Source organism: Ruditapes philippinarum, unplaced genomic scaffold (assembly GCF_026571515.1).
Source record: "Ruditapes philippinarum isolate M1 unplaced genomic scaffold, ASM2657151v2 ctg276_1_1_1_1, whole genome shotgun sequence".
NCBI classification, from domain to species: Eukaryota; Metazoa; Mollusca; class Bivalvia; order Venerida; family Veneridae; genus Ruditapes; species Ruditapes philippinarum.
The window spans coordinates 283,051-307,151 of record NW_026853809.1 but is presented as its reverse complement, the minus strand read 5'-3'; the positions used below and the strand labels follow the sequence as shown (position 1 = coordinate 307,151).

At 34.2% G+C, this 24,101-nt stretch overlaps 2 protein-coding genes across 2 annotated transcripts; both read right to left on the bottom strand.

Annotated features, from left to right (window-relative positions):
• Positions 1-8,303: 8,303 nt before the first annotated feature.
• Positions 8,304-10,967, bottom strand: LOC132737977 (uncharacterized). The gene is made up of 2 exons (XM_060725376.1): positions 10,274-10,967; positions 8,304-9,270 (listed from the first exon to the last, which is right to left on the bottom strand). Exons 1-2 carry the CDS (start codon positions 10,932-10,934, stop codon positions 8,801-8,803), a joined length of 1,131 nt encoding a protein of 376 aa, XP_060581359.1. The 5' UTR covers positions 10,935-10,967; the 3' UTR covers positions 8,304-8,800.
• Positions 10,968-15,803: 4,836 nt separating this feature from the next.
• Positions 15,804-19,157, bottom strand: LOC132737976 (uncharacterized). The gene is made up of 2 exons (XM_060725375.1): positions 18,418-19,157; positions 15,804-16,336 (listed from the first exon to the last, which is right to left on the bottom strand). Exons 1-2 carry the CDS (start codon positions 19,076-19,078, stop codon positions 15,867-15,869), a joined length of 1,131 nt encoding a protein of 376 aa, XP_060581358.1. The 5' UTR covers positions 19,079-19,157; the 3' UTR covers positions 15,804-15,866.
• Between the last annotated feature and the right edge of the window lie 4,944 nt (positions 19,158-24,101).

Below are 24,101 nucleotides of genomic sequence, written 5' to 3'. Positions count from 1 at the left end.
ATTTTATTTTCAATTAATATTGAAGTTCCTCTTTCAGGTTTTCAATAATGTGTGTAGCTCGTCCATAAGTTTTAGTATTTTTTGTTCTACGAGTTGACGGTTAATTCTTTTTCTATAAAAAGTGATATTCCGTATACTGTGAAATCTATTGAAACGTAGATACTTAGGAAGTTTTTGAATTCACCACCTGGCAATTAAAGACAAGAATTTTGAACATGAAAATTGATATTTGTAAATCAATTGAATAAAAGTATGGAAAAATACAAAAGAAGTTTGATGTATGTTTATTCCATAATAAAATTATCATTTCTTTTCAATTATAAAGGAATGCACTGAAGTCCAGCATAACCATTTTAATTGCGCAAATTCGGGCTTAGAATCTCACATAAAATAATCAATTCATTTTAAAGTTTTGTCCTATATTATCGTCTGCATATTGTAAAATTTAAAGTGCCCCAGTTGTATAATATGTATATATGTATGAACGTATAATATAATTTATTTACGAATTTAGTCTTTTAGATTTCAGTGAAGCCCATTGTCACTCCTCCATTATATTAGTTTTTGTTAACAATATTGTTTAATGTTTTTTTTTATTTTATATACATTAGGAATACATATGTTTTCAATTTTTGTATGATTGTATTCATGTATTTACATGACAAAAATGTGATTAAATTGAGTATCGTAGCGCATATAAACTCACACAAAATGTTTTGAAGTCTAAAATGGTTATGTAAATATGCTCACACGAAAAAGAAATTATAACGTTTGCTACAATTGTTTTCTGTATGAAAGCGTATTTGAAGTTTTTGGTTATTAATCTTTTGATTACATCATAATCTATTCTTAGACAATAAAGACGTCTTGCTCTGCCAGACATTATCAAAGTTCTGTGTTTGTATTAACTCTACTGATTATGACACAAACTAAAAAGGAGGAACATGTACCGTGGTAATAGTAAAACATAAAAGAAATTGTTAACCTTAAGTATAATTGTGTATATATACTCACTCGAAATAGATAGTGTGAGATTTTAGTATAAGTGTGTATATATTCTCACATGGAAAAGAAAATATGAAATTTTGGTATATTTGTAAATAAATATAAACGTTCACGAAATTGTTTTTATAACCTTTGGACAATTATATATAATTGTAAACATGTCTGATTTTTATCTATAATTTCGTGTTTACTTGTTTTTCGTTTTGGTTATGAATTGCTGTTATATCAAAAATAATACTATATAAAGTTAGAATAAATTCACTTTGAATAATTTATTTCTTAATAACAACCATGATGTTGATTGAAATAGAAACTACATTAGACAGACTCTTTTTGTAAGGATTATTTGTAAATTGATATTTTATAATCATTATAGCATACATTTTATCGAAGTAATTTAGATCAAAGCGGTTATACAGGGAATTATAGACAGTTCCATCAAAACAGTTACATGCTTTTCCATTTTATCATGATAAATACCTGTGAAATATATAGCAATTTCCCATTTTAATTGGATTTATAGGAATTAAGTAAAATCCTTGCAGGGAGCGTAAGTGTAATAACTATTTCATGTTTGTGAGTTTCCCAAAAAACTTCTTTTGCCATATTTTTTCAAAGCATTTGGTCACAAGTAAAATGGGTACAATATGTATAGAATATGTATTTAAATTTGTCAGTATAGCAGTAATCTTAGTCATATAGATCAGGAATAATTTTCTACTTTCTTAACTTATACCCTACAAAAATCTAAAAGTTCAAATACTAGTACAATCCACCTTCCTTTAGGTTCTCAAGAAAATGCATAGGAAGTATAGGCTTGCTTATGTAACGTATAAAAAAATGTGAAAATTGTTCACAAATTTTTTTCATGCGATATGCGATTTCCTTTTTTCTTCATGGACTTAACTTGAACTTGCAAAACCAAAATAACTTTAAAAGAAGATTTACAGGAGATATCCAATTATGATATCTAATGAAATTTTAGAGCAAAGAAAAGAAATCATTGCATTTCTCATGCACACACACACTTATTTGTTCAATAGAACGTTATTCAAACCTTTCCTGGACATTAATTATATTTTAAAAGTCAATGCAGTTATCCTATAAGAATATATTACCTGATTAATGTAGAATGTATTCGCTCCTAGATTGTGTATTTCATTACAGAAATGTTAATAAAATTGTTATAAAGAAAATGTGTGTTTTGTTAGAATGAATCGGGTATTTCTTTGAAATATTTCAATTACCATCATAAAAGAAATAACAAGAACGAGAGTTGACAATTTGGCTTTTTAAAGGATACAGATTGGAGTGGGGTCTATTTAAAACGATTTTGTTGTATAAAGAAGACATCAAAATACAAAAATTTAAGCAAACTTGTTATGGAGAGCAAACTGTATGTTAAAATGTCTTACATATCTTTTTTGGCTTTGTTATTGAAACCACAGTTGTTTGGCCGATATTAAAATTCATGATAGATCCTGCGAATCATTTAAAATGGAAAATTATGCATATGTTAATAAGGCAATATACTTAGAATCAAAGTGAATATTGATTTTGGCGCGAATTTTCTTTGCAAAGCGTTCCAACGCTATTCATTTGTTGGTCATTGTGCACGATAACAATTATTCTTGTGGAAAAACGGGCTTATTAAATGATCTAAAAATTTGCAGTTATTGGCCTAGACCTACATCAAATAGTACACGCATATCGCAACACTTTCCGGTCCACTCATGTAAAAAAATCTTAGAGGAGTCCCTTTAAGCCAACACGGTGTGTTTCCAAAAACGAGAAGGGGAACTCCAAGCTATTTCATTAGCTAATCAACAAAGAAATCTGACCAAAAGGCTATTGACGATGAGCCTTGAAAAAAACATTCTGGAAAATACAAAAAAAAAAACGTTTTGAATACGTCAAAAATATGTGCTATACTAAACATTTCTCGCATGAAACTACAATGTACTCACGAAGTGTCCGGAAATTAATCTTTAATCTAGCATTTTTATCTTGCTTTCCGTCGAACGCATCTAATTATGATTTTAAAAATTAACTCCCGGAATTCATCGCTTATGTTTTGTTTTTATAATTATTCTAAAAGGATTAGTATGTCTATTTCGAATATTTTGATTTATGAATAGATAATAAATAGTAAATGCAATAGATTTGAATTATTTACAGTATATTTATATCAATGAAAGCATAATTTGATTGATATTCGCAAGGAAAGTTTATAGTATCATAAAGTTGACGACATATTAGTCTCACTATAAGGGAATTAAAAAATTATGAAAAAATAATTAATCTATTAAGATATTAAAGCAATTTCAGATATATATCCTTTTTAAAAACATGAATCAATTTCAAAGGATATTTTAAAGATTTGGACGATTTAAGCGAATAAACCTGTCAAAAAATGATGCCGATGTTATTGTGAAATTATTATTACTTTATGATGCATCACTAAACATTTGTGCAACATGAACAGGTGCTTTAGAGACAAAGACGTTTGGGAACTGATATTTCCAAACTTAAAAAAACACATGATATAAAAATAAAGAAAAACAGAATCCCTAAAGAAAGACAAATACGACAAGACTGAAAATGTTGCAAGCTCGCTTTGATTGAACCGTTTATAAAAGGTAATGGTAATTGCATGCTACCTTCAACGCCCTCTAACACCGGCAGAAATCAACATTTCACATGAACTAGCAAAATTTTGAAATTTGAAACATCCGCAGATGCGTTCATATGGTGGTTAGCATGGATTCTTTACTGCGACACGTATAGCCATTTCGTTTCAAGTTCACGCAATATGAGTAGAACCGTTTTAACCCTATTAATTTAGCCACAATCTGTAAATCATTAATGGTAAAACTATGCCCGAAGCTTTTATAGAAGTTCAGTGAATAGACAAATGCTCTAGAGATGATTAATTGTGATGATAATTAAAGTAATGCATTTTCTAGCGGGAAAATAGAATTATGATAATTAGAATTTAGAGTTTATATTTAATTGACAGTCATTAACCTAATTGACGTTAATGACAGTATATATTCGCTATGAAAGCTTTAAGTTTTACTGTACAAATGTAAAAAATAGGGACAATGCTCTTGACCATTTACTTGTGACAATACTTGTGGCAATATAAACACAATTAAAGGTGTACTGATTAAAACATTTTTCATTGCCAAAAATAAAACATTTACATACATGTAGACAGTTACAATACAATGACATGACATATTTACCCACAAATTCCCTCAACATTAGCAACGGGTCTTCCCTGAAAGTTGTACTCTCCTCCATATGAGCGGAAAAATAACTATAGTAAAATAATTAGGGATTAAAGTAACGTAACCTGTTTTGTTTGTTTGTTTTGGGTTTTACGTCACATCGACACAGTATAGGTCATATCAAGACGTTCCAGCTTTACTGGTGGAGGAAGACCTCAGGTGCCCTTCCGTGCATTATTTCAGGCACGAACGGGCACCTGAGTAGAACCACCGACGTTCCGTAAGCTAGCTGGATAGCTTCCTCACATGAAAGAATCCAAAGTCCCTGTCGGGATTCGAACCCACAGCGGTGAGGGGCAAGTGGTTTGAAGTCAACGACCTTAACCACTCGGCCACGGACGCCCCGCGTAACATGTTGTGTTCATTATCAGTTACACGCTATGTACACAAATCTGTTCAATTTAATGATTGTTTGTTTGTTTGTTTGATTTTAAGCCTTTTCCCAATAGTATTTCAGTCATATAGGCGGGTAGTTTCCTAACCATCGTTCCTGGAGAGTAACACCAGTACTAGACTACCTTCCTCCGCGCTAAACTGCCAAAGCATCTCCCGGGGATCATACCCACGCCAGAGAGGTAACTGGATTAGAAGTCATAGACTCTAACCCCTCGACCACGGAGGCGGTCTCAATTTAATGAATTTAACAAGATACTTAACCGTTACTTAGTAGAATACATGTACACGTTGAGACATTTATTGGTAATTCATGTAGTGTCGTATGTTTTGCTTAAATTGAAGTTAGTAACATGACTTAACTAGCTTAACAATTTAATAAATTATAATATTTCATAGAAATTTACATGATATAAAAGCACTTCGAGTGGTAAAGAATGTCAATTTCAAACCTAACCGCTGTTGGATTTTTGATTCTTTCATGTGAAAAAGCTATAGGAACGTTGATTTTTATACTCAGATGCTCAGTCGTGCCTTAAAAAATTCATGGAGAGGAACTAAGGTCTCCCCCCAAACAAATTACGTTTGCCGTAACCCTAGAGTATGCTAAATACATTAAACAACTGCAAATATATTTAATTTAAAAAAGAATGTTTTTAACTTGAATAAGATCTTTTCTAAAATATTTGGAAAAAAAGATTGGGTCAATTTATATCTACAATTTAGAAATTACTTGTTTAGATTACCTAATGGAAAGCTCATGACAGTACAGCATTATCAAAACTTTTTTTATTTTTTCAATGAAACTTTAATGATTCCCATGATTATACCAAACGCTCATCATGATGAATTTGAAACGTACTACAGGATCTAGCTCCAGCTCCTATACAATTACTTTATCTGTTACATTGAATCAAAACTCTGACCATATTTACAGCATTTATCATCTACATTATATTATATAATGACATTGATGTAATTCAGTTCAGCTAAACTAAACTAATTCAGCTCATGTAGTATATTGGTGCAAATGACTATAATCATAGCTTACGTAATACCACTGCATTTAATTATATTTACTGGAAATGATTATCAAACGCTCACAATTGATTGAATTTGTTATGGGAGAAAATTCATGGTAACAAAATAAATGATAATACAACACAAAACAGCTTCGTTACTGCTTAAAAATATATTTCTATCTATTACTCTATTATTGTATAACATTATTTAATGGGTATCAAATTAGACACCCTTTTATATAACATTTATAATGACATGTTTGCAATGTACATAATCTAGTACTGTAAGACTATCCAACAACAAGAACTTAATTAAGTATTCCATGTTATTACAGGATTACTGCATTGGTTTGGAAAATAATATAATTAACTTTCGCAAAGGTTTAACTAACGTTTTTCTGAACAAATTTTGTGCATCAGAAACCTCTGGAGTTTTACATTTTGCTCACGCAAATATCTTCCTCAGATTTGTGTACTTATTGATGTAGGCGTGTGTGTACATTTTCAGCTTAATATCCTCAACCCTATTTTTGAAAATTATTGTTTTTATTGTAATAAATGACAAAAAAAGGAAAAGCGTTGTAATGTTATGCTTATTATTCCAATCCTGCTAAGAATCGAACCAAATAAAAAACGAACGATTTTCGATTAAATTCAGTTTAAATTTAGTTTACCTCAAACAAGTATACACATTTACAATTTACAAATGAAACTTTTCAACACATGACATACATGGAAAAGGGATCAGAACTGAAAACTGGTGATTATAAGGTCTTATCTTCATTTAATTCTGAGAATAATTTGTGTTATGCTTTGTAGGGTTTCCCGTGTAAGGTGCTTCATTTATTACAAATTTTATGTTTTGGGTCTTTGAACCTCAGTTGAGTTCTTTTAAATTGAAAACATATATTACTGTGAGCATATAATTATGTGCACAGTAACGAGTATACTAAAATTTCAGACCTGATTGTATGACAAAAGAACCGCATTCCTGCAAAATGCTCATTAACAGATCTCACAGCCATTAGTCAATAATGTTTGTCAAAATCAAAATTGCAACTCATAATCATAATTGCGGCAACTGTTTGTTCATTACATTTTAAGTCACACCATTACTTTTGATTATGTCGTACCTTTGTGTTACCGGAGTCGATCTCAAAAAAATTATACCTGTGTGTTTTTAAGATTTGAGAAATCTACGATAATTACAGCACTAAGCGACTCGGCTGTAGAAAGACGGGACCAGGTGACGGACTCGCATTTTCGGCAAAAATACATGCCCAACCAACGATGTAACAGTCGATGTAACACCGTCTTAATATTTTAGTGATCTATTCATTTTTGACTCATTGAAAGCGTATTAATTAACCCTAAACTATTGCAGAAGGAAATGCGAGTGTTCTCCCTTTATAAAAGTTCGTTTCTGAATTTAGAAAACCATAACATCAGTAAAGAGCTAAACCATTTATTCTTTCTGTGCAGTTTGAGTGTAACGTGCTGTTCTAAATGGGTAAGGTTAATGCAGAAATTAAGCTGCTAGCAACTAGATTACGAGGGGTGTTCCAAAATTAATGTTACTCGGGTTCTGACTCGTGGAAATCGTGCTATATGAACTCAAATTCAATACCTGTTATTAAAGGTAGGTCTCTGCTTGGCTTAAAGCCGAATGATATTCATAGCGAGGTGTGTGTTATTTATGGGGAGAGTCAAATGTCGTATAATTATGACTGTTTGTAGGAGGATTGGTCGATTTAAATCGGGACTTTAGCAGCTGAAAGATGCTGCTCACACAGGACGCCCTGCAACAACAACGACAAAACAGAACATTGAAAGAATTCGACAAATCCTGAAGAAAGAAGCAAGAAACACTGTCAGGCAGTTAGCTAGAATGACAAACTTGCCTTTAGCACGTGTTTATTGCATTTTGAAGAAACATCTTGGGTTCAGCAAAAAGGCTTTCGGCAATTAGGTCAAAGGTGACGAAACAGGGGTGGTTTTTTTCCGAAGTCAAATGAAAATGCTCTAATAAAATCTGGGCCACCAAGGCGTTCTAGCATTGCTAAAAAATACGAACCGTTAGAAAGGTTTTGTATGTAATATTCTTTGATAACAAGGGCCCAGTCGTGCAAATCCTTGTGCCGAAACAGGCAAGTACTACAGAGACGTTGTACTTCGCAAACTTAAAAAACACAATAAACGCCGCCGCCCATAAACAGGTTTAAAGTACCCCAGACTCTTGCATGACAATGCGCCAGCTCATAAGGCACGAATTGTTACGGAGTTTTTGAAGACGAAAAAGGTCACAGTCCTCCCATATCCTGCTTTATCACCAGACCTAGCCCCCTGTGTCTGTTTCTTATTCCCAAAACTAAAATTTTACCTGTTTCGAAATAAATACAAATCAAGAAATGATTTCGACTCCGCCATTTACCAGTATGTTATGAGTATACCCATTGAACAGTACGAAAACTGTTCTAAAAAAGTGGATTGATCGGCTGAAAACGTGTATTCGGGTAGATGGGGAGTACTTTGAGGGACAGTGCAAGTTTAAATGATCTTAACGACTTATATCAAAGAGAAAACACAAAAGTAACATTTATTTTGGAACACCCCTCACACCTGTATCACAAATATGACCCAAAAAAGAAAAACATTCAGGAGAAAATGGTAGACTCCCTTCTTCAAAATTCCCGCGAACTATTCCTCGGCATATCATTTTGTCTTTTAAATTATTGTCTTACGACTTAAGATACAAAATGTTGTGTTAATTTCTATTTTCGTTTACAAACTTCATTTCATTTAGAAATGTTACTTGATATTAAGGTACTTTCACGATTAATCACATTTGCATATTTCGCTCAAACGTGTATTATTGTACTTTTTTATCTTTTTAGTAGAGTATCATTAGAAATAAATGTTATCTATGTCAATAAATCTTTCACTATCAAAATATGAACGAGATTTTGTCAATTTCAAGAATATGACCAATTATACTATAAAGTTTTGAAATAATATCACGACCATTATTACATTATGAAAATAATAATTTTTATTATAGTGTTGTATATTCATCAAGTTCAATTTATACTATTTCCCTACAACCGGAGGACTAGGATATCCCTCGTAGAGTAAATATCCCGAAAACACACTATAGTGTGATCCTGCCAGGGTGGTGTCAATATCTAGGTTATGGATGCTTACATCATCATATTGATGTAACTGAAGTATGATAGTCTGACTAGCTGTTGCATGCCCAGAGGCACTTCCGGTGAGGTACATATAACTAACAGGTCTCCCATTTCGGACGAACGCGGCATGGGTATTCCTGTTATACATAGACATAAGTGTAGCGGAGAAAACATAAGTTCCGTCCATGGGCGCGACAAAATTGCCGTTATGGTTATTGTAGCCATGGCCTATCTTTGTGATAACGTTGTCAAATACGTAAATCTGATGAACCCCTGCATGGTGTATATCACTGCTGAGGGTTGCAAAAAAAGCCTGTGAAGTTTGATCTCGTCGAACCCTTTGTTTTATATTTGGTGCTTGTCTTATATCTGGAAAAAAGATGCAAAAGAAACTGCTGCTTTATAAGCGATTATGAGTTCTACAAATATAAACATGTTCAAATATCACTGATGTGACATGTAAAAAGCGTTAAATATATGCTGTTAACTTTACAAATCGAAATATGGAAAACCAAGTGTAACAATTAGCAAGTTTCACGCGGAATAATAGGACACAGACACAAGATCGATATTACGACTTTTGCGCTTCATACAAATTTAGCTGCAATAAACTAAATTTACACAAAACCTAGTGCTTGGATACATATCACAGAAAAAAGTTCGATGCAGGCCGATATTTTAAAGAAAAATAGTGACTTTGCTCCTTAAATACTTAAATGTGTTGAACCTAATCTTGTGGGAGATAAATCAAGTAAAAATATTTTGTTAATTCATACGCTTCAAAAATGTATGTAGATTTACATCTTGTTCCGGAAAATGGTCCACATGCACCAAAAAGCAACAAATGAAAACATTTCAAATCAAGTGATTGGACGTGACAGTTAAGGTCACTGTTTGAAATCGTCAATCCATCTCCGTAATAGGCGTTTAGGAAATTGCACGGTAAGTTTTGCAGACGATCATTGGTTCTATTGAAGTATTGGATGGGAAGTCTGGTCCGTTTTACAATGTGTAAAAATCAAATTAGGTTCATACAATCAAAGGACTAATTGACACTCGTTTGTATGTTTATTATTAATATTGTTATATCTCGGAGGTAAAGCAAAAGACTTAACCAGAATCCCTGGATATCTCACCTGATTTCTAAAAAAGCGGTGAGAGCGAATTGGTTGTTAGACACAATGTCAGGGATCTTGAATTGTTAGGCAGAAAGCTCGCCTCGATCGAGGATTGGACAAGCAACCTTTGGGTTACAAATGCTATCCCTATTGAGCAGAGAAATGACACAAGTAAAATTAAAAGAAATTTTACATACTCAAAATTCAAAAAGCACATTATTGAATAATTATGTATATAAATTCCGAAAATATACCTCGTACGACAACAGGCATGTCTTTGTTCTTTCTTGGAGCAATGCTTTCTTCTTCATCACTGGGGTTCTTCAGCAACGTTTCTACTACCTTGTCATTTTGCCTCATTATAGACTCATCCTTCATAGTTTTCTTTTTTTCGTGTGCCTCTAAGGTATGCATACGTCCGCTGAGATTAATGTCTCGTGACATAAGATGTTCCATCCGCGAGAGAGCCTCGTTTTCTTGTGATTCAAGATGATTCAATCGCATACGTATTTCTTTTTCTCGAGTCTCAAGATATTCCATGCGACCATTGATTTCATCTTCCTGTATCTCAATATGTTTTAAGCGGTTTACAATTTCTTTCTCTCGTATCTCTAGATTTTCAAGGCGTCTCAGAAAATTCTCTTCTTGTGTCTCTAGGCTTTTCATTTGCAGAAAAATATTCTTATCTAATGTTTCGAGATGCTCCATTCGTTTGAGAATATCATCCTCTCGCGACTCAAAGTATTCTATACGCGTATGAAGCTGGTTTACTTTTTGATTATTTGTTATCAAACCATGTTGTAACAGCCATGTGTCCGAGGTTATCTCCGGCTTTTGTCCGGTTGCATCTTCCACAGCTGCCGAGAAGCCACCAGCGGATAGAGCAAGTAAAACAACAAATTTGTCAAAAACCATTTCATCGGGTCCAAGACCATGAAATACGTGTAATGATACTAATTGTCGGTCTTTCGTTGATAATGATATTTTATTTTTACTTATACATATTTTATGGTGACATGACAGATAAGGAATTGTTTACGTAATGGCCTGATTATTTTATAGGTCTTAAATGAACTTTAAACATTATCTTTTGTTCCACTTAGTAAAAGGACAGTATTATGTCTTGAATTTGTAACATAAACTTAAACATGTATATATGTTCTGAATATAAAATGTCAGTTCTTTTATATGCATAAGAAATTGTTCATATTGTAGCATATCGTCACTCGTCACTTTGTTTAGTTTTTATTAATTAAACAAAATAAGTTGTATATGTTTAACCAACTATGCAGTCGATGGTTTACATATCGGGTTTTTTCTCCATATTCGTTTAGAGGTTTAATGTTCTTGCAAGAAGTACATATAACAGTAGCAAAAAGTACTACAAAAATGTTCAAATTAATAAAATATTAGGGAGTGATATGAAATTAATGACATTTACTGTTCAAACTTAAATGGTTGGGAAAAGGTCTCCTTTCACTGACCAACTACGGTCCTATATCAAAAACCGCTGTATTCTTGATACACAGGCGAACATTTATGTTTATTGGAACAATGAACTTTATTGTTCATATTTCAAACGGTGGTGTTTGAAATTTAAAAGTGGTGTGGATTCAGTAAAGCATGCACTTCATGCACGCCGTCCGAAAACTGCAAAATGGTTGAAAAAATAAAGGTTTTGATTGCTGCTGATTATGTATATAGCTAAATGCGTTGGTATCTCTGTAGGAGCCACTCATTCAATTCTCAGACGTGATTTAAAAATGAGAAGGATAAATGCCAGATGGATATCCCATCTCCTTACAAAAGAGCAAAAGCTTGCTCGGATAGGAATCCCCAAACAATTGTTGAAACAGTTCCCTAAATACAATAACATCACTGGTAATGAGACGTGGGTTCACTTTTATGTGCCAAAGCGAAAGATACATAACAAAGTATGGGCATCTAAATGAAGTCAAAGATCTTTTATAGCAAAAAGCACCATGAGCGTCAAAAAGGTCATGTGTGTAATTTTCTTTACCAATCAAGGTCCTGCTATTCAAAGTGACATTACAAAGGGTAAATCTGTAAATGCTAAATTTTACAAAGACAGGGTCCTTCATTAATTAAAGAAAAAATTAAAAAACCGTCGGCCAGCGACTGGTCTCCGTGGTGTCAGGTTTTTGCATGACAATGCTTCGTCACACAAAGCGACCATCGTCGAAGAATATCTCAAACAGAAAAACGTTGTCGAGCTTCCTCACCCTCCTTTTTCGCCATATCATATCTTGCCCCTTGTGACCTTTTTCTTATTTCCGAGGCTCATAAAACATCTTGCTGGAAGAAATCAAACGCCTAAAAAATCTCGGTTCGGCTATTTTAAGCACTACTGAAAATTGACCCAGTTGTATTTATATTTGAACACCCCTCGTATCATTTAGACCCGAGGAAAAGGACTGATTCGCTGTGAAAGCTTTTAGTACATTAGAAGTGATGAATAAAATCTGTGGAATTTGGAATATAACAATCTGCATGTAAAACTGCTCATCTGCTCATTTGCTGCAAATAAATCATGTCATACATCAACTGATTTCCGATTATGACTGGATGGTGTATTAAAAGAAATCTGTGATATTGTAGAAAGTAAACCGGTAATGGTCTGTGTACAGCAGTTAGAAACATAAAAGTAGAGGTGTGTGTACATGGTGACCACGGCCAGTCTCTCAGAGAATATTCATACACCTTGGGACAGATTTGCCCAATAGGAGCAAGCAGGTTCGGAGCATTTCAGTCCGTAGGATTAAAGGTTAGAGTAGTACTTTGCTTGAGATAGGGCAATGTTATAATTAAGAAATGCGGCTTCTGCAACTCAATCAAAAATAAATAAAAAGCAATACCATAAATTTGTTTTAACGACATGTCAGGTGATAAAATTATGTACAACAGTTCCATATTAAGGCTTGTTTTCTTTATAAATATCGTAATACAGATTTTGTTGTATATGCTTACAGCCGTTAACACTAGCCCATATAATCCGTGTTTTTTCTATGCTCAAATAAAAATGATCTATTCGTGTTTAGCCTTATCGAAAGTTTAGTTTATTCTTTGAATACAGTTTAAGAACAGTATTTTGTAGCTTATCGAAAGTAAAAGACTTTGTTCAATTAATTTATTTTATGTAAAATATCTTTTCGCAAAATGTTGAACTAAAATTAAATGTTTAGACGAAAGAAAATCAATTCATCCGTAGAGGCACTTAAAACGGAAAAAGGTTAAAACCAAAAAAATTAAAATCATTTTTGTGTGTTTCTAAGTCCAAATTTAGTTTGTTTTCTTTTTTTCAAAAACCCTTTTAATTTCACAATTAAAATCATCATTATTATGATTATTTTGGAAACGGAGTTGATGATTGTTCATGAACTATGCACACAAATTGTTGGTCTAGTGCTACATCAAATAACATGCAAATTTTGAGAAATGTTTTTTCCCCTCCAGAATAACGTTAGTGGAGTCCCTTGTTAGTCTATCATTTATTTAAAAGCAATCATTTTCTAATTTAAAACAGTGTTTCTACGTGATTCCGTTATTGGTCTAGTACAGAGCTCAAGCTTTGCAAAAATTATACTCCAACTGAGACCGGCCTTTTTAATTAAAAGTGCGACCTGACTGTAGAAAACCGAGAACGTTTCTTGGAGCGCAATTTAATATTTACATGTAATTATCATTTTTATTATACTGTGCCTTTGTGCTACCTATCCTGAATCCCGGAGTCGATTTTACGAAAAATTATAACTGTGTGTTTTTAAGATTTGAGAAATCTACGAGTCCAATTTCAGCACTTAGCGACTCGGCTGTAAGAAACCCGGACCAGGTGACGGATTCGCATTTCCGGCAAAAATACATGCCAAACCAACAGTCGGTGTAACACCGTCTTAATATATATGTGATCTATTCGTTTTTGGCTCATCGGAAGGGAATTAATAAACCCTTAACTATTGCAGAAGGATATCCGAGTGTTCTCCCCTTATAAATGTCCGTTTCTGAATTATCAGTAAAGAGCAAGGTCATTTATTCTTTGTGCAGTTTGAGTGTAACGCGCTGTTCTAAATGTGTAAATGCACTAGTTAATGACGAAAATTTAGCTGCTAGCAACTAGGTTACGAGGGTGTTCCAAAATTAAAGTTACTCGGGTTCTATCTCGTCGAAATCGTGCTATAGGAACTCAAATCCAATACATGTCGATAGCGTGATACCTGGAGAGTAGTTTTGGTCAATATCTCGCTCACAATTACACTAACCTTGGTACTGTGTACATTGTTTTGCAGCGTACTCGTTACACCCACACATATATGGTTGGAAAGAGAGCTGAAAACGTGGTTGTAATTAGGGCCTTTATTAAAGGTAGGCCTCAGCTTGGCTTAAAGCGAATGATATTCATCGCGGAGTGTGTGTTATTTATGGGGAGGGTCAAATGTCGTATATGACTGTTTGTAGATGGGTTGGTCGATTTAAATCGGGACATTAGCAGCTGAAAGATGCTGCTCACACAGGACGCCCTACAACAACAACGACAAAACAGAACATTGAAAGAATTCGACAAATCCTGAAGAAAGACGCAAGAAACACTGTCAGGCAGTTAGCTAGAATGACAAACTTGCCTTTAGCACGTGTTTATTGCAGTTTAAAGAAACATTTTGGGCTTAGTAAGATTAAGATTAATCAACTTTTGTTAAAGAAATACCCGAAATACAGAAAAAAGGCTTTCGGCAACTAGGTCAAAGATGACGAAACAGGGGTGTTTTTTTCCGAACCCAAAAGAAAATGCTCTAATTAAATCTGGGCCACCAAAACCACATGGCGTCCTAGCATTGCTAAAAAAATACGAACCGTTAGAAAGGTTTTCTATGTAAAATTCTTTGATAACAAGGGCCCAGTCGTGCAAATCCTTGCGCCGAAACAGGCAAGTACTACAGAGACGTTGTACTTCGCAAACTTAAGAAACACAATAAACGCCGCCGCCCATAAACAGGTTTGAAGTACCTAAGGCTTATGACAATACGACAGCTCACAAGGCACAAATTGTTACGGAGTTTTTGAAGGGGTCCTCCCCACCAGACCTAGCCTCCTGTGACTATTTCTTGTTCCAAAAACTAAAATTACACTGTCTGGAAAAAAATACAAATCAAGTTATGCTCTGGGCTCTGCCATTTACCAGTATCTTATGAGTATACATTGAACAGTACGAAAACTGAATCAGAATGGATTGATCGGCTGAAAAGTGCATTCGGGTAGATGAGGAGTACTTTGAGCGGCAGGGCAAGTTTAAGTGATCTTAACGACTTACATCAAAGAGAAAACAAAAAGTAAAATTAATTTTGGAAAGCCACTCGTATGTATCACAATTATGACCAAAATAAGAGTTACATTTCGGAAAAAATGGTAGTCTCCCTTCTTCAAAACTCCCGCTATCTATTTCTCGGCACATCATTTTGTCTATTGTCTTACGACTCAAGATACGAAAAGTTAATTTCTATTTTCTTTTACTAACTTCATTTCATTTCGAAATGTAACATGATATTTTCACGATTAATCATTCGCTCAATAGTGTATTATTGTACTTTTTTCTGTTTTGCATAAATATTATATACATATAAATTAATAGATATATTATAATATCATAAATAATAAAATTAATATTATCTATGTCAATAAATCTTTCACTATCAAAACATGAACGGGATTTTGTTATTTTCAAGTATATGACCAATTATACTATATTTTGAAATACTTTCAAGACCATTGTTATATGAAAATATTTATTTTCGTTTGTATTGTTGTATGAAATAAATATAACAAGTCCAATTGATACTACTTTCCTACCACCGGTGGAGTGGGATATCCCTCGTAGAGTAAATATCCAGAAAACACACTATAGTGTGATCCAGCCAGGCCGGTGTCAGCATCTAGGTTATGGATGCTTACGTCATCCCATTGACGTAGCTGAAGTATGATAGTCTGACTTGCTGTTGCATGCGCGGAGTCAATTCCGGTGAGGTACATCTGACTTACAAGTTTCCCATTTCGGAAGAACGCGGCACGCGTATTTCTTTTATACATAGACATTAGTGTAGCGGAGAAAACATAAGTTCCGTCCATGGGCGCGACAAAATTGCCGTTATGGTTATTGTAGCCATGGCCTAGATTCGTGATAACGTTGTCAAATACGTAAATCTGATGAACCCCTGCACGAAGTACATCACGGCTGAGGGTTGCAAAAAAGGCCTGAGGAGTTTGATCACGTCGAACTCTTTGTTTTATATAAGGTGCTTGTATTATATCTGAAAAAATGCACATGAAAATACTGCTTTATAAATGATAAATAGTTCTACAAATAAACACATGTTCAAATATCACTGATGTGACATATAAATGGCGTCAAACATATTTTGTTAAATTTATAAATCCAAATATTGAGAACCAAGTGTTTCACAGGTCCCAAAGAAATAATATATCCCAAACAGTGATTTTATCACTCAATAAAATCACTGTTTAGAGTTCTGATGTAAGGAATCATATCACGAGGGCGTAGCCCGAGTGATATAATGATGCGCATCCGAACAACAAGCAGTGATTTTATCAAGCGATAAAATCACCAATTTGGATATACTATCTCGATTCTAACACGACATCAAATGAATGCTGCCGTACCTGATATTAAGCTAAATTGCATTTAAATTGTTTGCGTACTGTGGTAACGTCAAATGGATAATGATAACGTCACATGTCAAAATATAGAACGTCAACAGTGACTTTATTGCATATTCTTACACGACCCAAATTTTTCCCTATTAAACATAGAAGAATCGAAAGTGTGTGGTTATTATGGAATAAAATCACTATTGACGTTCTATACATAGACATGTGACGTAATCATTAGACATGTGAATGCGACGCGCTGAAAACAAGTACGGAAACAAATCAAACGCATTTTAGCTTAATGTCAGGTACGGTAGCATTTATTTGTTGATGTCGTGTTAGAATCGAAATAATATATCAAGATCACTGTTTGTCGTTCGAATGCGCATCATTATTTCACTTGGGCTACGCCCTCGTGATATAATAAATCCGAAATCAAAACAGTAATTTCATTGAGCAATAAAAACATAGTTTGGGATAGATCTATAGAAACTATTATTTCTTAAATTAATATATACTTTTCGGTCTTCTAAGTGCAATAGGGAAAAATGCGGGTCATGTTAGAATATATATTCTAACACGTTCTGCGTTTTTTCCTATTAAATATAGAAAAACCGAAAGTGTGTGTTATTATGCTATAAAATCACAGTTTGACGTTTAGTTCATAGACATGTGACGTAATCATTATACACTTGACGTAACCACTTAAATTTGACGCGCTGAAAATAAGTACGGAAACGAATCAGACGCAATTTAGCTAAATGTCAGGTACGGCATGTACGGTAGCATTTATTTGTTGATGTCGTGTTAGAATCGAAATTATATATCAAGATCAGTGGTTTTATCGCTTGATAACATCACTGTTTGTCGTTCGGATGCGCATCATTATATCACTCGGGCTGCGCCCTCGTGTTACAATTCCTCACATCCGATCTCCAAACAGTGATTTTTAGTGATAAAATCATTGTTTGCGATATATTATTTCTCAAATAGCACACACTTTCGGTTCTTCAATATTCAATCGGGGAAAACTGCGGGTTGTGTTAGAATATGCAATAAAATCACTGTTGACGTTCTATATTTAGAACTGTGACATAATCATTATGCGTGTGACGTAACCACTAAAATGTGACGCGCTAAGATAAGTAGGCACAATTATACACAGAAAACGTTAATAATTAAACTTTGCTCCTTTCATACTTCAGTGTGTTAAACCTAATCTTGTGTACTTTAGGTTACTATTTAAAATAGTCTTTTCATGATTCGGAAATTGCGCGCGGTAAAGTTTGCGAAAGGTCTGTAACTCTATCGAAGTATTGAATTGTGCATTTGACTTATTTTACAATGTTTGAAAAGGCAAATAAGGTTCACAAAATCAAAAATACCAATTGATACTCATTTGTTTGTTATAACGTCGATTTTAATGATTAATTTTCTCATATCTCGGTGTTTGATCAAAATATATCACCAGAATCCCTGGATATCCCACCTGATTTCTAAAGAAGCGGTGAGAGTCAATTGGTTATTAGACACAATGTCAGGGATCAAGAATTGTTAAGGAGAAATTTCGCCTCGATCGAGGATAGAACAATCGACCTTTGAGTTACAAATACTCTCCCTACTTAGCAGAGAAATGACACGAGCAAAAGTAAAAGAAATTTTTATATATTCTGCAAAAGCAAATACTTGAATAAGTATGTATAATAAATTCCAAAAAATATACCTCTTACAACTACAGGCATGTCTTTGTCCTTTCTCGATGCAATGATTTCTTCTTCATCACCGGGGTTCTTCAGCAACGTTTGTACTACCTTGTCATTGTGCCATTTTATAGACTCATCCTTCATACCTGTCTTTTTTTCGTGTGCCTCGAGGGTATGCATACGTTCGCTGTGATTTATTTCTCGTGACAAAAGATGTTCCATCCGCGAGAGAGCCTCGTTTTCTTGTGATTCAAGATGATTCAATCGCCTATTTATTTCTTTTTCTCGAGTCTCAAGATGTTCCATGCGACCATTGATTTCATTTTCCTGAATTTCGATACGTTCCATGCGAGTTTTCATTTCTTTCTCTCGTATCTCTAAATTCTCCAGGCGCCTTAGAATATTCTCTTCTTGAATCTCTAGGCTTTTCATACGCAGAAGAATATTCTTTTCTAGTGTCTCGAGATGGTCCATTCGTTTGAGAATATCATCCTCTCGCTTCTCAAAGTAATCTACACGCATATGAAGCTGGTTTTCTCGTTGATTATTCGTTTTCAAACCAGGTTTTAACTGCCATGTGTCCAAGGATGTTTCCGGCTTTTGTCCTGTTGCATCTTCCACAGCTGTCGAGAAGCCACCAGCGAATAAAACAAGTAAAACTACAAATTTGTCAAAAACCATTTCATCGGTTCAAGACTATAAAATACGTGTAAGTATTCTAATTGGCTCTGTTTCGTTGATAATGAGATTTTATTTTTACTTATACATGTTTTATGGTGACATGTCAGATAAGGTATTGTTGACGTATTGTTGACGTAATGACCTGATTATTTTATAGGTCTAAAATGAACTATAAACATTATCTTTTGTTCAACTTAGTAAAAGGACAATATTATGTCTTGAAACTGTAACAGAAACTTAAACATGTATATATTCTGAATATAAAATATCACTTCTGTTATATACATAAGACATTATTTCATTTTGTATCATATCGTCGCTTGTCACTTTGTTAAGTTTCTATAATACTAAAATCTATAACATTTGAAAATAACATTTTCTTTCTCTAAGTTAAACAAAATAAGATGAATATGTTTAACAGACTGTGCAGTCTATAGTGTGCATATCTGATATTTTCTCGGCATTTGTTTATCTCAAAAGTGGTCTTGCAAGTTGCACAAATTACTACAAACAATCTTCAATAAACTATTAGGGAGTGTTACGAAATTACTGACATTCACAAATTGTTCAAATTGAGGATGTACGCTCTCCTGTAGCTGCTAGCTGATGTATAGTTATCTTTAGGATAAAAATATTGTCATAAATAATTTTCTGACTGTATTGACTAAAACAAGTTTTAATACTCATTGATATGAGTTATATCTTATTTATTTAAAAATTATACATGAAATAACATTTTCAAACATTTAACAACAAAGTTATTCCGACTGGATTCGAAAACAAATAATGTAATATTTATATCAGTTCCTCTCCAGTATAAGTAAATTTTCATTATAAAGAAACAAAAATGTGGCGGTTTGATGTAAGCTCTTTGAATGTGTAACTAAGTTAACTTATGGAGAAAAGCTAGAAGAACAGAAAAAATTGAGGAGAAATATGATTGAATTTAGTCGAATTTTAAATACCTAACTTAAAGATAAATATGTGAAGGAATATAAGGAATATAAGCGTACGGATATAAATTCTTACAAAAAGCGTGTTGGTTGTGAAACAATTTTGGACATTCTGAAATAGGTAATTATGTTTTCAACAAAAGAGAGATGTTAGTTTCCGTAAAGAAAGTTATTTACTGTGACCGTACAATTTAAATAAATGAGAAATATCTGACGTAAATTTCTGTACTAACAATAAAAATATGAGATATGTTTTCTCTCTTTCCGCATGCCGATGTTGGGCTATCCGCTATAGAGATATCCGCAATAGACCCTCGGAGCAAATCCTCATTCAATGAACTACAACATTTTCTAAATCTTGTGTGAGGGATTTGATCTTTGCGTGTGCTTGTATTATAGTAAGACTGAGAACTTTTGATGTTCTGATTTATTTTGGTCTTTAAAGAGCTTGCAGTGGGACTAGATCTACGAGTTTCAGGAAGAGAATATTCCAGGTACAAATATTTAGAGGAAAGACATTATTTTGACATGTTTTTGTTCTGGTTGGAACTGGGGTTAAATCGTCAATATGCTTGAGGTTATATGCACATGTGCGATATGTTCTAAAGAAAGCAAAGTCCCAGACCTGGACGTTGATCGGGATGATCCTGATCGCTGGTCCTATGCACTTGCAGGAGGCCTTATTAGTATTTTATTTACACTTTGTGCCATTTCGGAACATATTGGGGCTAAGAGTGAGATTTGGCGCCACCACTGTCCATTCAAAGGCGGTACCCCTCTGTGTGTTTCTTCACGTGTTTTTCAAGTCTGTATTGTTACTTGTTTTGAATGTTTACATGCTTTGTGATGTCTGCTTTGTTGTATTGTCGTTGACGGTAGGTATTTTCTCACCCCTCCCCCTCCCGTTTTTTCCCCCCCCCCCTCCCAATATCACCATAACGGCCCTGAATCCATTAATTCGCAAATGTGCCCGTTTTAGTTTTTATCATTTCACACATAACGTGTCCCCTCCTCTCGGCGCCCTTGCGTCCGCTTCCGGTTTTGGTTTGGTGCCCTGCTTGGGTGTGTCAGGAGGCCGCGTCCTGTGAACGTTGCCTTTGCCTTTTTGATCTTTTTTCTCGTTTGTTTAGCTCATCAATGCACTTGTAAGTGGAAGGATTTATGGTAAACTTAAATACATAGAGACATAAAAAGAAACAAAAACAATATGCCCCCTCCCTTCTACGGACCGGAGAGCATAAAACAGTATTGTGTATGTAGAAGCGGAGAGCGTTTGGTTGCCAGAAGCATGGAACGTCTTTTAGACCCGAGATGAAATATTGAACCATAAAGAAAATGGCTGATTCGCTGTGAAAACTTTAAATACATTAGAAGTGATGAATAAAATATGTGGTTTTTGGAATAAAACAATTGTATGGTCCTTCTGTATATTAAAATTGTTAGGTTTTGTTTATAATAAGACTTATTCGCTTGTATTGTATAAAGTTAATTGACCAAGAAACAAATGCATTGTTAGCACTTATAGTAATAACGTGAATCTATAAACCGTTCTAATCAAATCCTATACTCTGTAACAATCTTCATCTGCTGCATGTACATCCTGCAAAACATCAATTGATTCCGATTTTGACTGGATGGTGTGATAAAAATATGCAAATGTAAAAAGAAAACCGGTAAAGGAATGTGTGCTGCAGTTAGAAACATAAAAGAAGAGGCATGTGCATGGTAAACACGACCAGTCTCTAGGCTCGGGACAGATTTGCCTAAAAGGAGTAGACTTGTTCAGAGTCTCCTTCGGATGATAAGGTTAGAGTAGTACTTGAATTGAAGAATGCGGCTTTTGTCAATTCAATCAAAAAAGAAGTAATACCATAAATTTGTTGTAACGACATGTCACATGGTATAAAAATGTACATGAATGGCATAAAAAGGGCTTGTTTTCTTTTATAAATTTCGTAATACAGCTTTAGTTGTATGTGCTTACCACCCTTAACACTAGCCCATATACTCCATTTTTTTCTATACTCATATAAAACATGAACTTTTAGTGTTTGGCTCATCTAAAGTTTAGTTTTATTGCTCTTTAAATACAATTTAAGAACAGAATATTCCACCTCATCGAAAGTAAAAGTCTTTGTTCATTTAATTTATCTTATGACAAACATATTTTCGAAAAATGGAGACCTAAAGTTAAATGTTCAAACATTATATATTAGAAAGAAGAAAATTAATTCATCCGTATCTATTCCAAAAGTGTATTTGGTAGTTTTCTCCCTTAATAATGAAACATTTCCGTTTCTATTAAAACATAAAAGTGGTATTATGCTAATATTTTCTTTGTATTTTTAAGGTATTTGAATTGCCTATATATTTCAAAAGATTTACTGTTGTTATGGTATTAGACCAATAGTTGATACAGGAAAATTATCAGGATAAACTATAAATCTGAGTATAATATAAAAAGACTGTCCCACTTCTGATAAATTGAACACAGGTAAATTTCGGACGATATTTCCTTGGGCCAAGTAAATTATTTAACGTTTATCCGAAGTTAATTATAAATGAACGAAAATATTGCAAAATGTGTGTGTGTGCCATACAGAAAAAATGCAAAATAGGTGTATCTTCCTTATGCTGTGTTCTCACCACCGATCAGATCAACTCGATCAAGCAAGATCAAGCGATCGGGTTCCGGTCTAGCTCGGTCTGCATGCGTGATCGGGGGTGGTCGGAGCGGTTTACCTTGGTCGGCATGGATCGGGCTTCCTACCCGAATTTTTTTGACATGTCAAAAAAAATCGAGAAGCGATGGAGTAGATAAGCGTCGAGAAGCGATCGTATAGTGATCGAGTAGAAGATCTAGTTGATCGAGAATAAATCGTCTAACGATCTAGTTTGGTCGGATATACATCTCTTACCCGATCTGTACACGATCATCTTAACTTCTACTCGAGTATTATTCACGACTTGATTACGATCATTACGATCCGGTCGGTCGGAAATCTGGCAACGATCCAGCATAGGTCTAGTTAGTCTAGTTGAGATCGTGTATGACTCGCGTATAGGTCTGGGTGATCGAGAAGAAGTCGGGATGCTGGTCGGGTTGTCGTCGAGAAGAAGTCGTAAAACGTCGTGTAGGTCGACTTGGGGTCGTGTAGGAATTGTGAATGTGCATTCAATCCAGCTTGGTCGGGCTTCATCGGGGAATTAATGTGATCGGGACGTTCGAGTTGATCTGATCGGCGGTGAGAACATAGCATTATACAACGCCAGTCCGATATATGTATATCAACATAATGCAAAATGATGGGGTAAATATGTGTTCATGACAGAACCTGGATGCAACAGTAGGGTTAGTAGCCGCTTTTAATAAACGTCGTTGTGACAGACTACAAAATAGCGTACATGTGGAAGATTGTTATGAGAGACACGAGTTATCAATCAATTATGTGTATGCATGAGGTCTGTATACATGCGTGTAGCTTCTTTAACCAGAAGGTTATTGTTAAACGCTTTATTTTTTAAATAATTACGTACATGTTGTAGCCTCTTTAAGGGGTAGTTTTTTGTGATAGATATCAGTTAATTATGTACGTGTATGTACCCTTTATGTGTACATATGTGCACACTATATGAGGCGAAGATTATAATGTGAGACGTCATTTATCAAACAATGAAGTACATACGTGAAGTATGTAAAATAGAAAGATTTTCAGGAGACTCCAGTAATCAAATTATCACCTCCTTTAAGGGTTTAAATTGTAATAAAGAACGCCGTTTATTAAGCAATCATGTGCACGTGTTTTGATTTATATAAAGGGAAGATCGATGTGAGTGTTGCCAGTTATTACAAATCCTGTACATGCTTGTTGTCTTTATAAAGGGAAATATGTTGTGAGAGATACCAGCTACGTTATATATATATTCGCTATTTATACACGTTTCTTTACACGTTGTTCGTGTAAGAGTGTTTGATTATAATTACGGTAGAACACACATTTTCTTGTACATACACTTTTATAACATAACTCGAGAGTAATTAAAATAACAAAAGAAAAAGTCTGTATTTA

Bases quoted from the DNA above. Each gene is read 5' to 3' on its own strand.
- LOC132737976 (XM_060725375.1), bottom strand. From the start codon at position 19,078: ATGGTTTTTGACAAATTTGTAGTTTTACTTGTTTTATTCGCTGGTGGC. The intron at 16,337-18,417 runs GTATATTTTTTG...GCATTTTTTCAG, and splicing joins CATGCCTGTAGTTGTAAGAG to ATATAATACAAGCACCTTAT.
- LOC132737977 (XM_060725376.1), bottom strand. From the start codon at position 10,934: ATGGTTTTTGACAAATTTGTTGTTTTACTTGCTCTATCCGCTGGTGGC. The intron at 9,271-10,273 runs GTATATTTTCGG...TCTTTTTTCCAG, and splicing joins CATGCCTGTTGTCGTACGAG to ATATAAGACAAGCACCAAAT.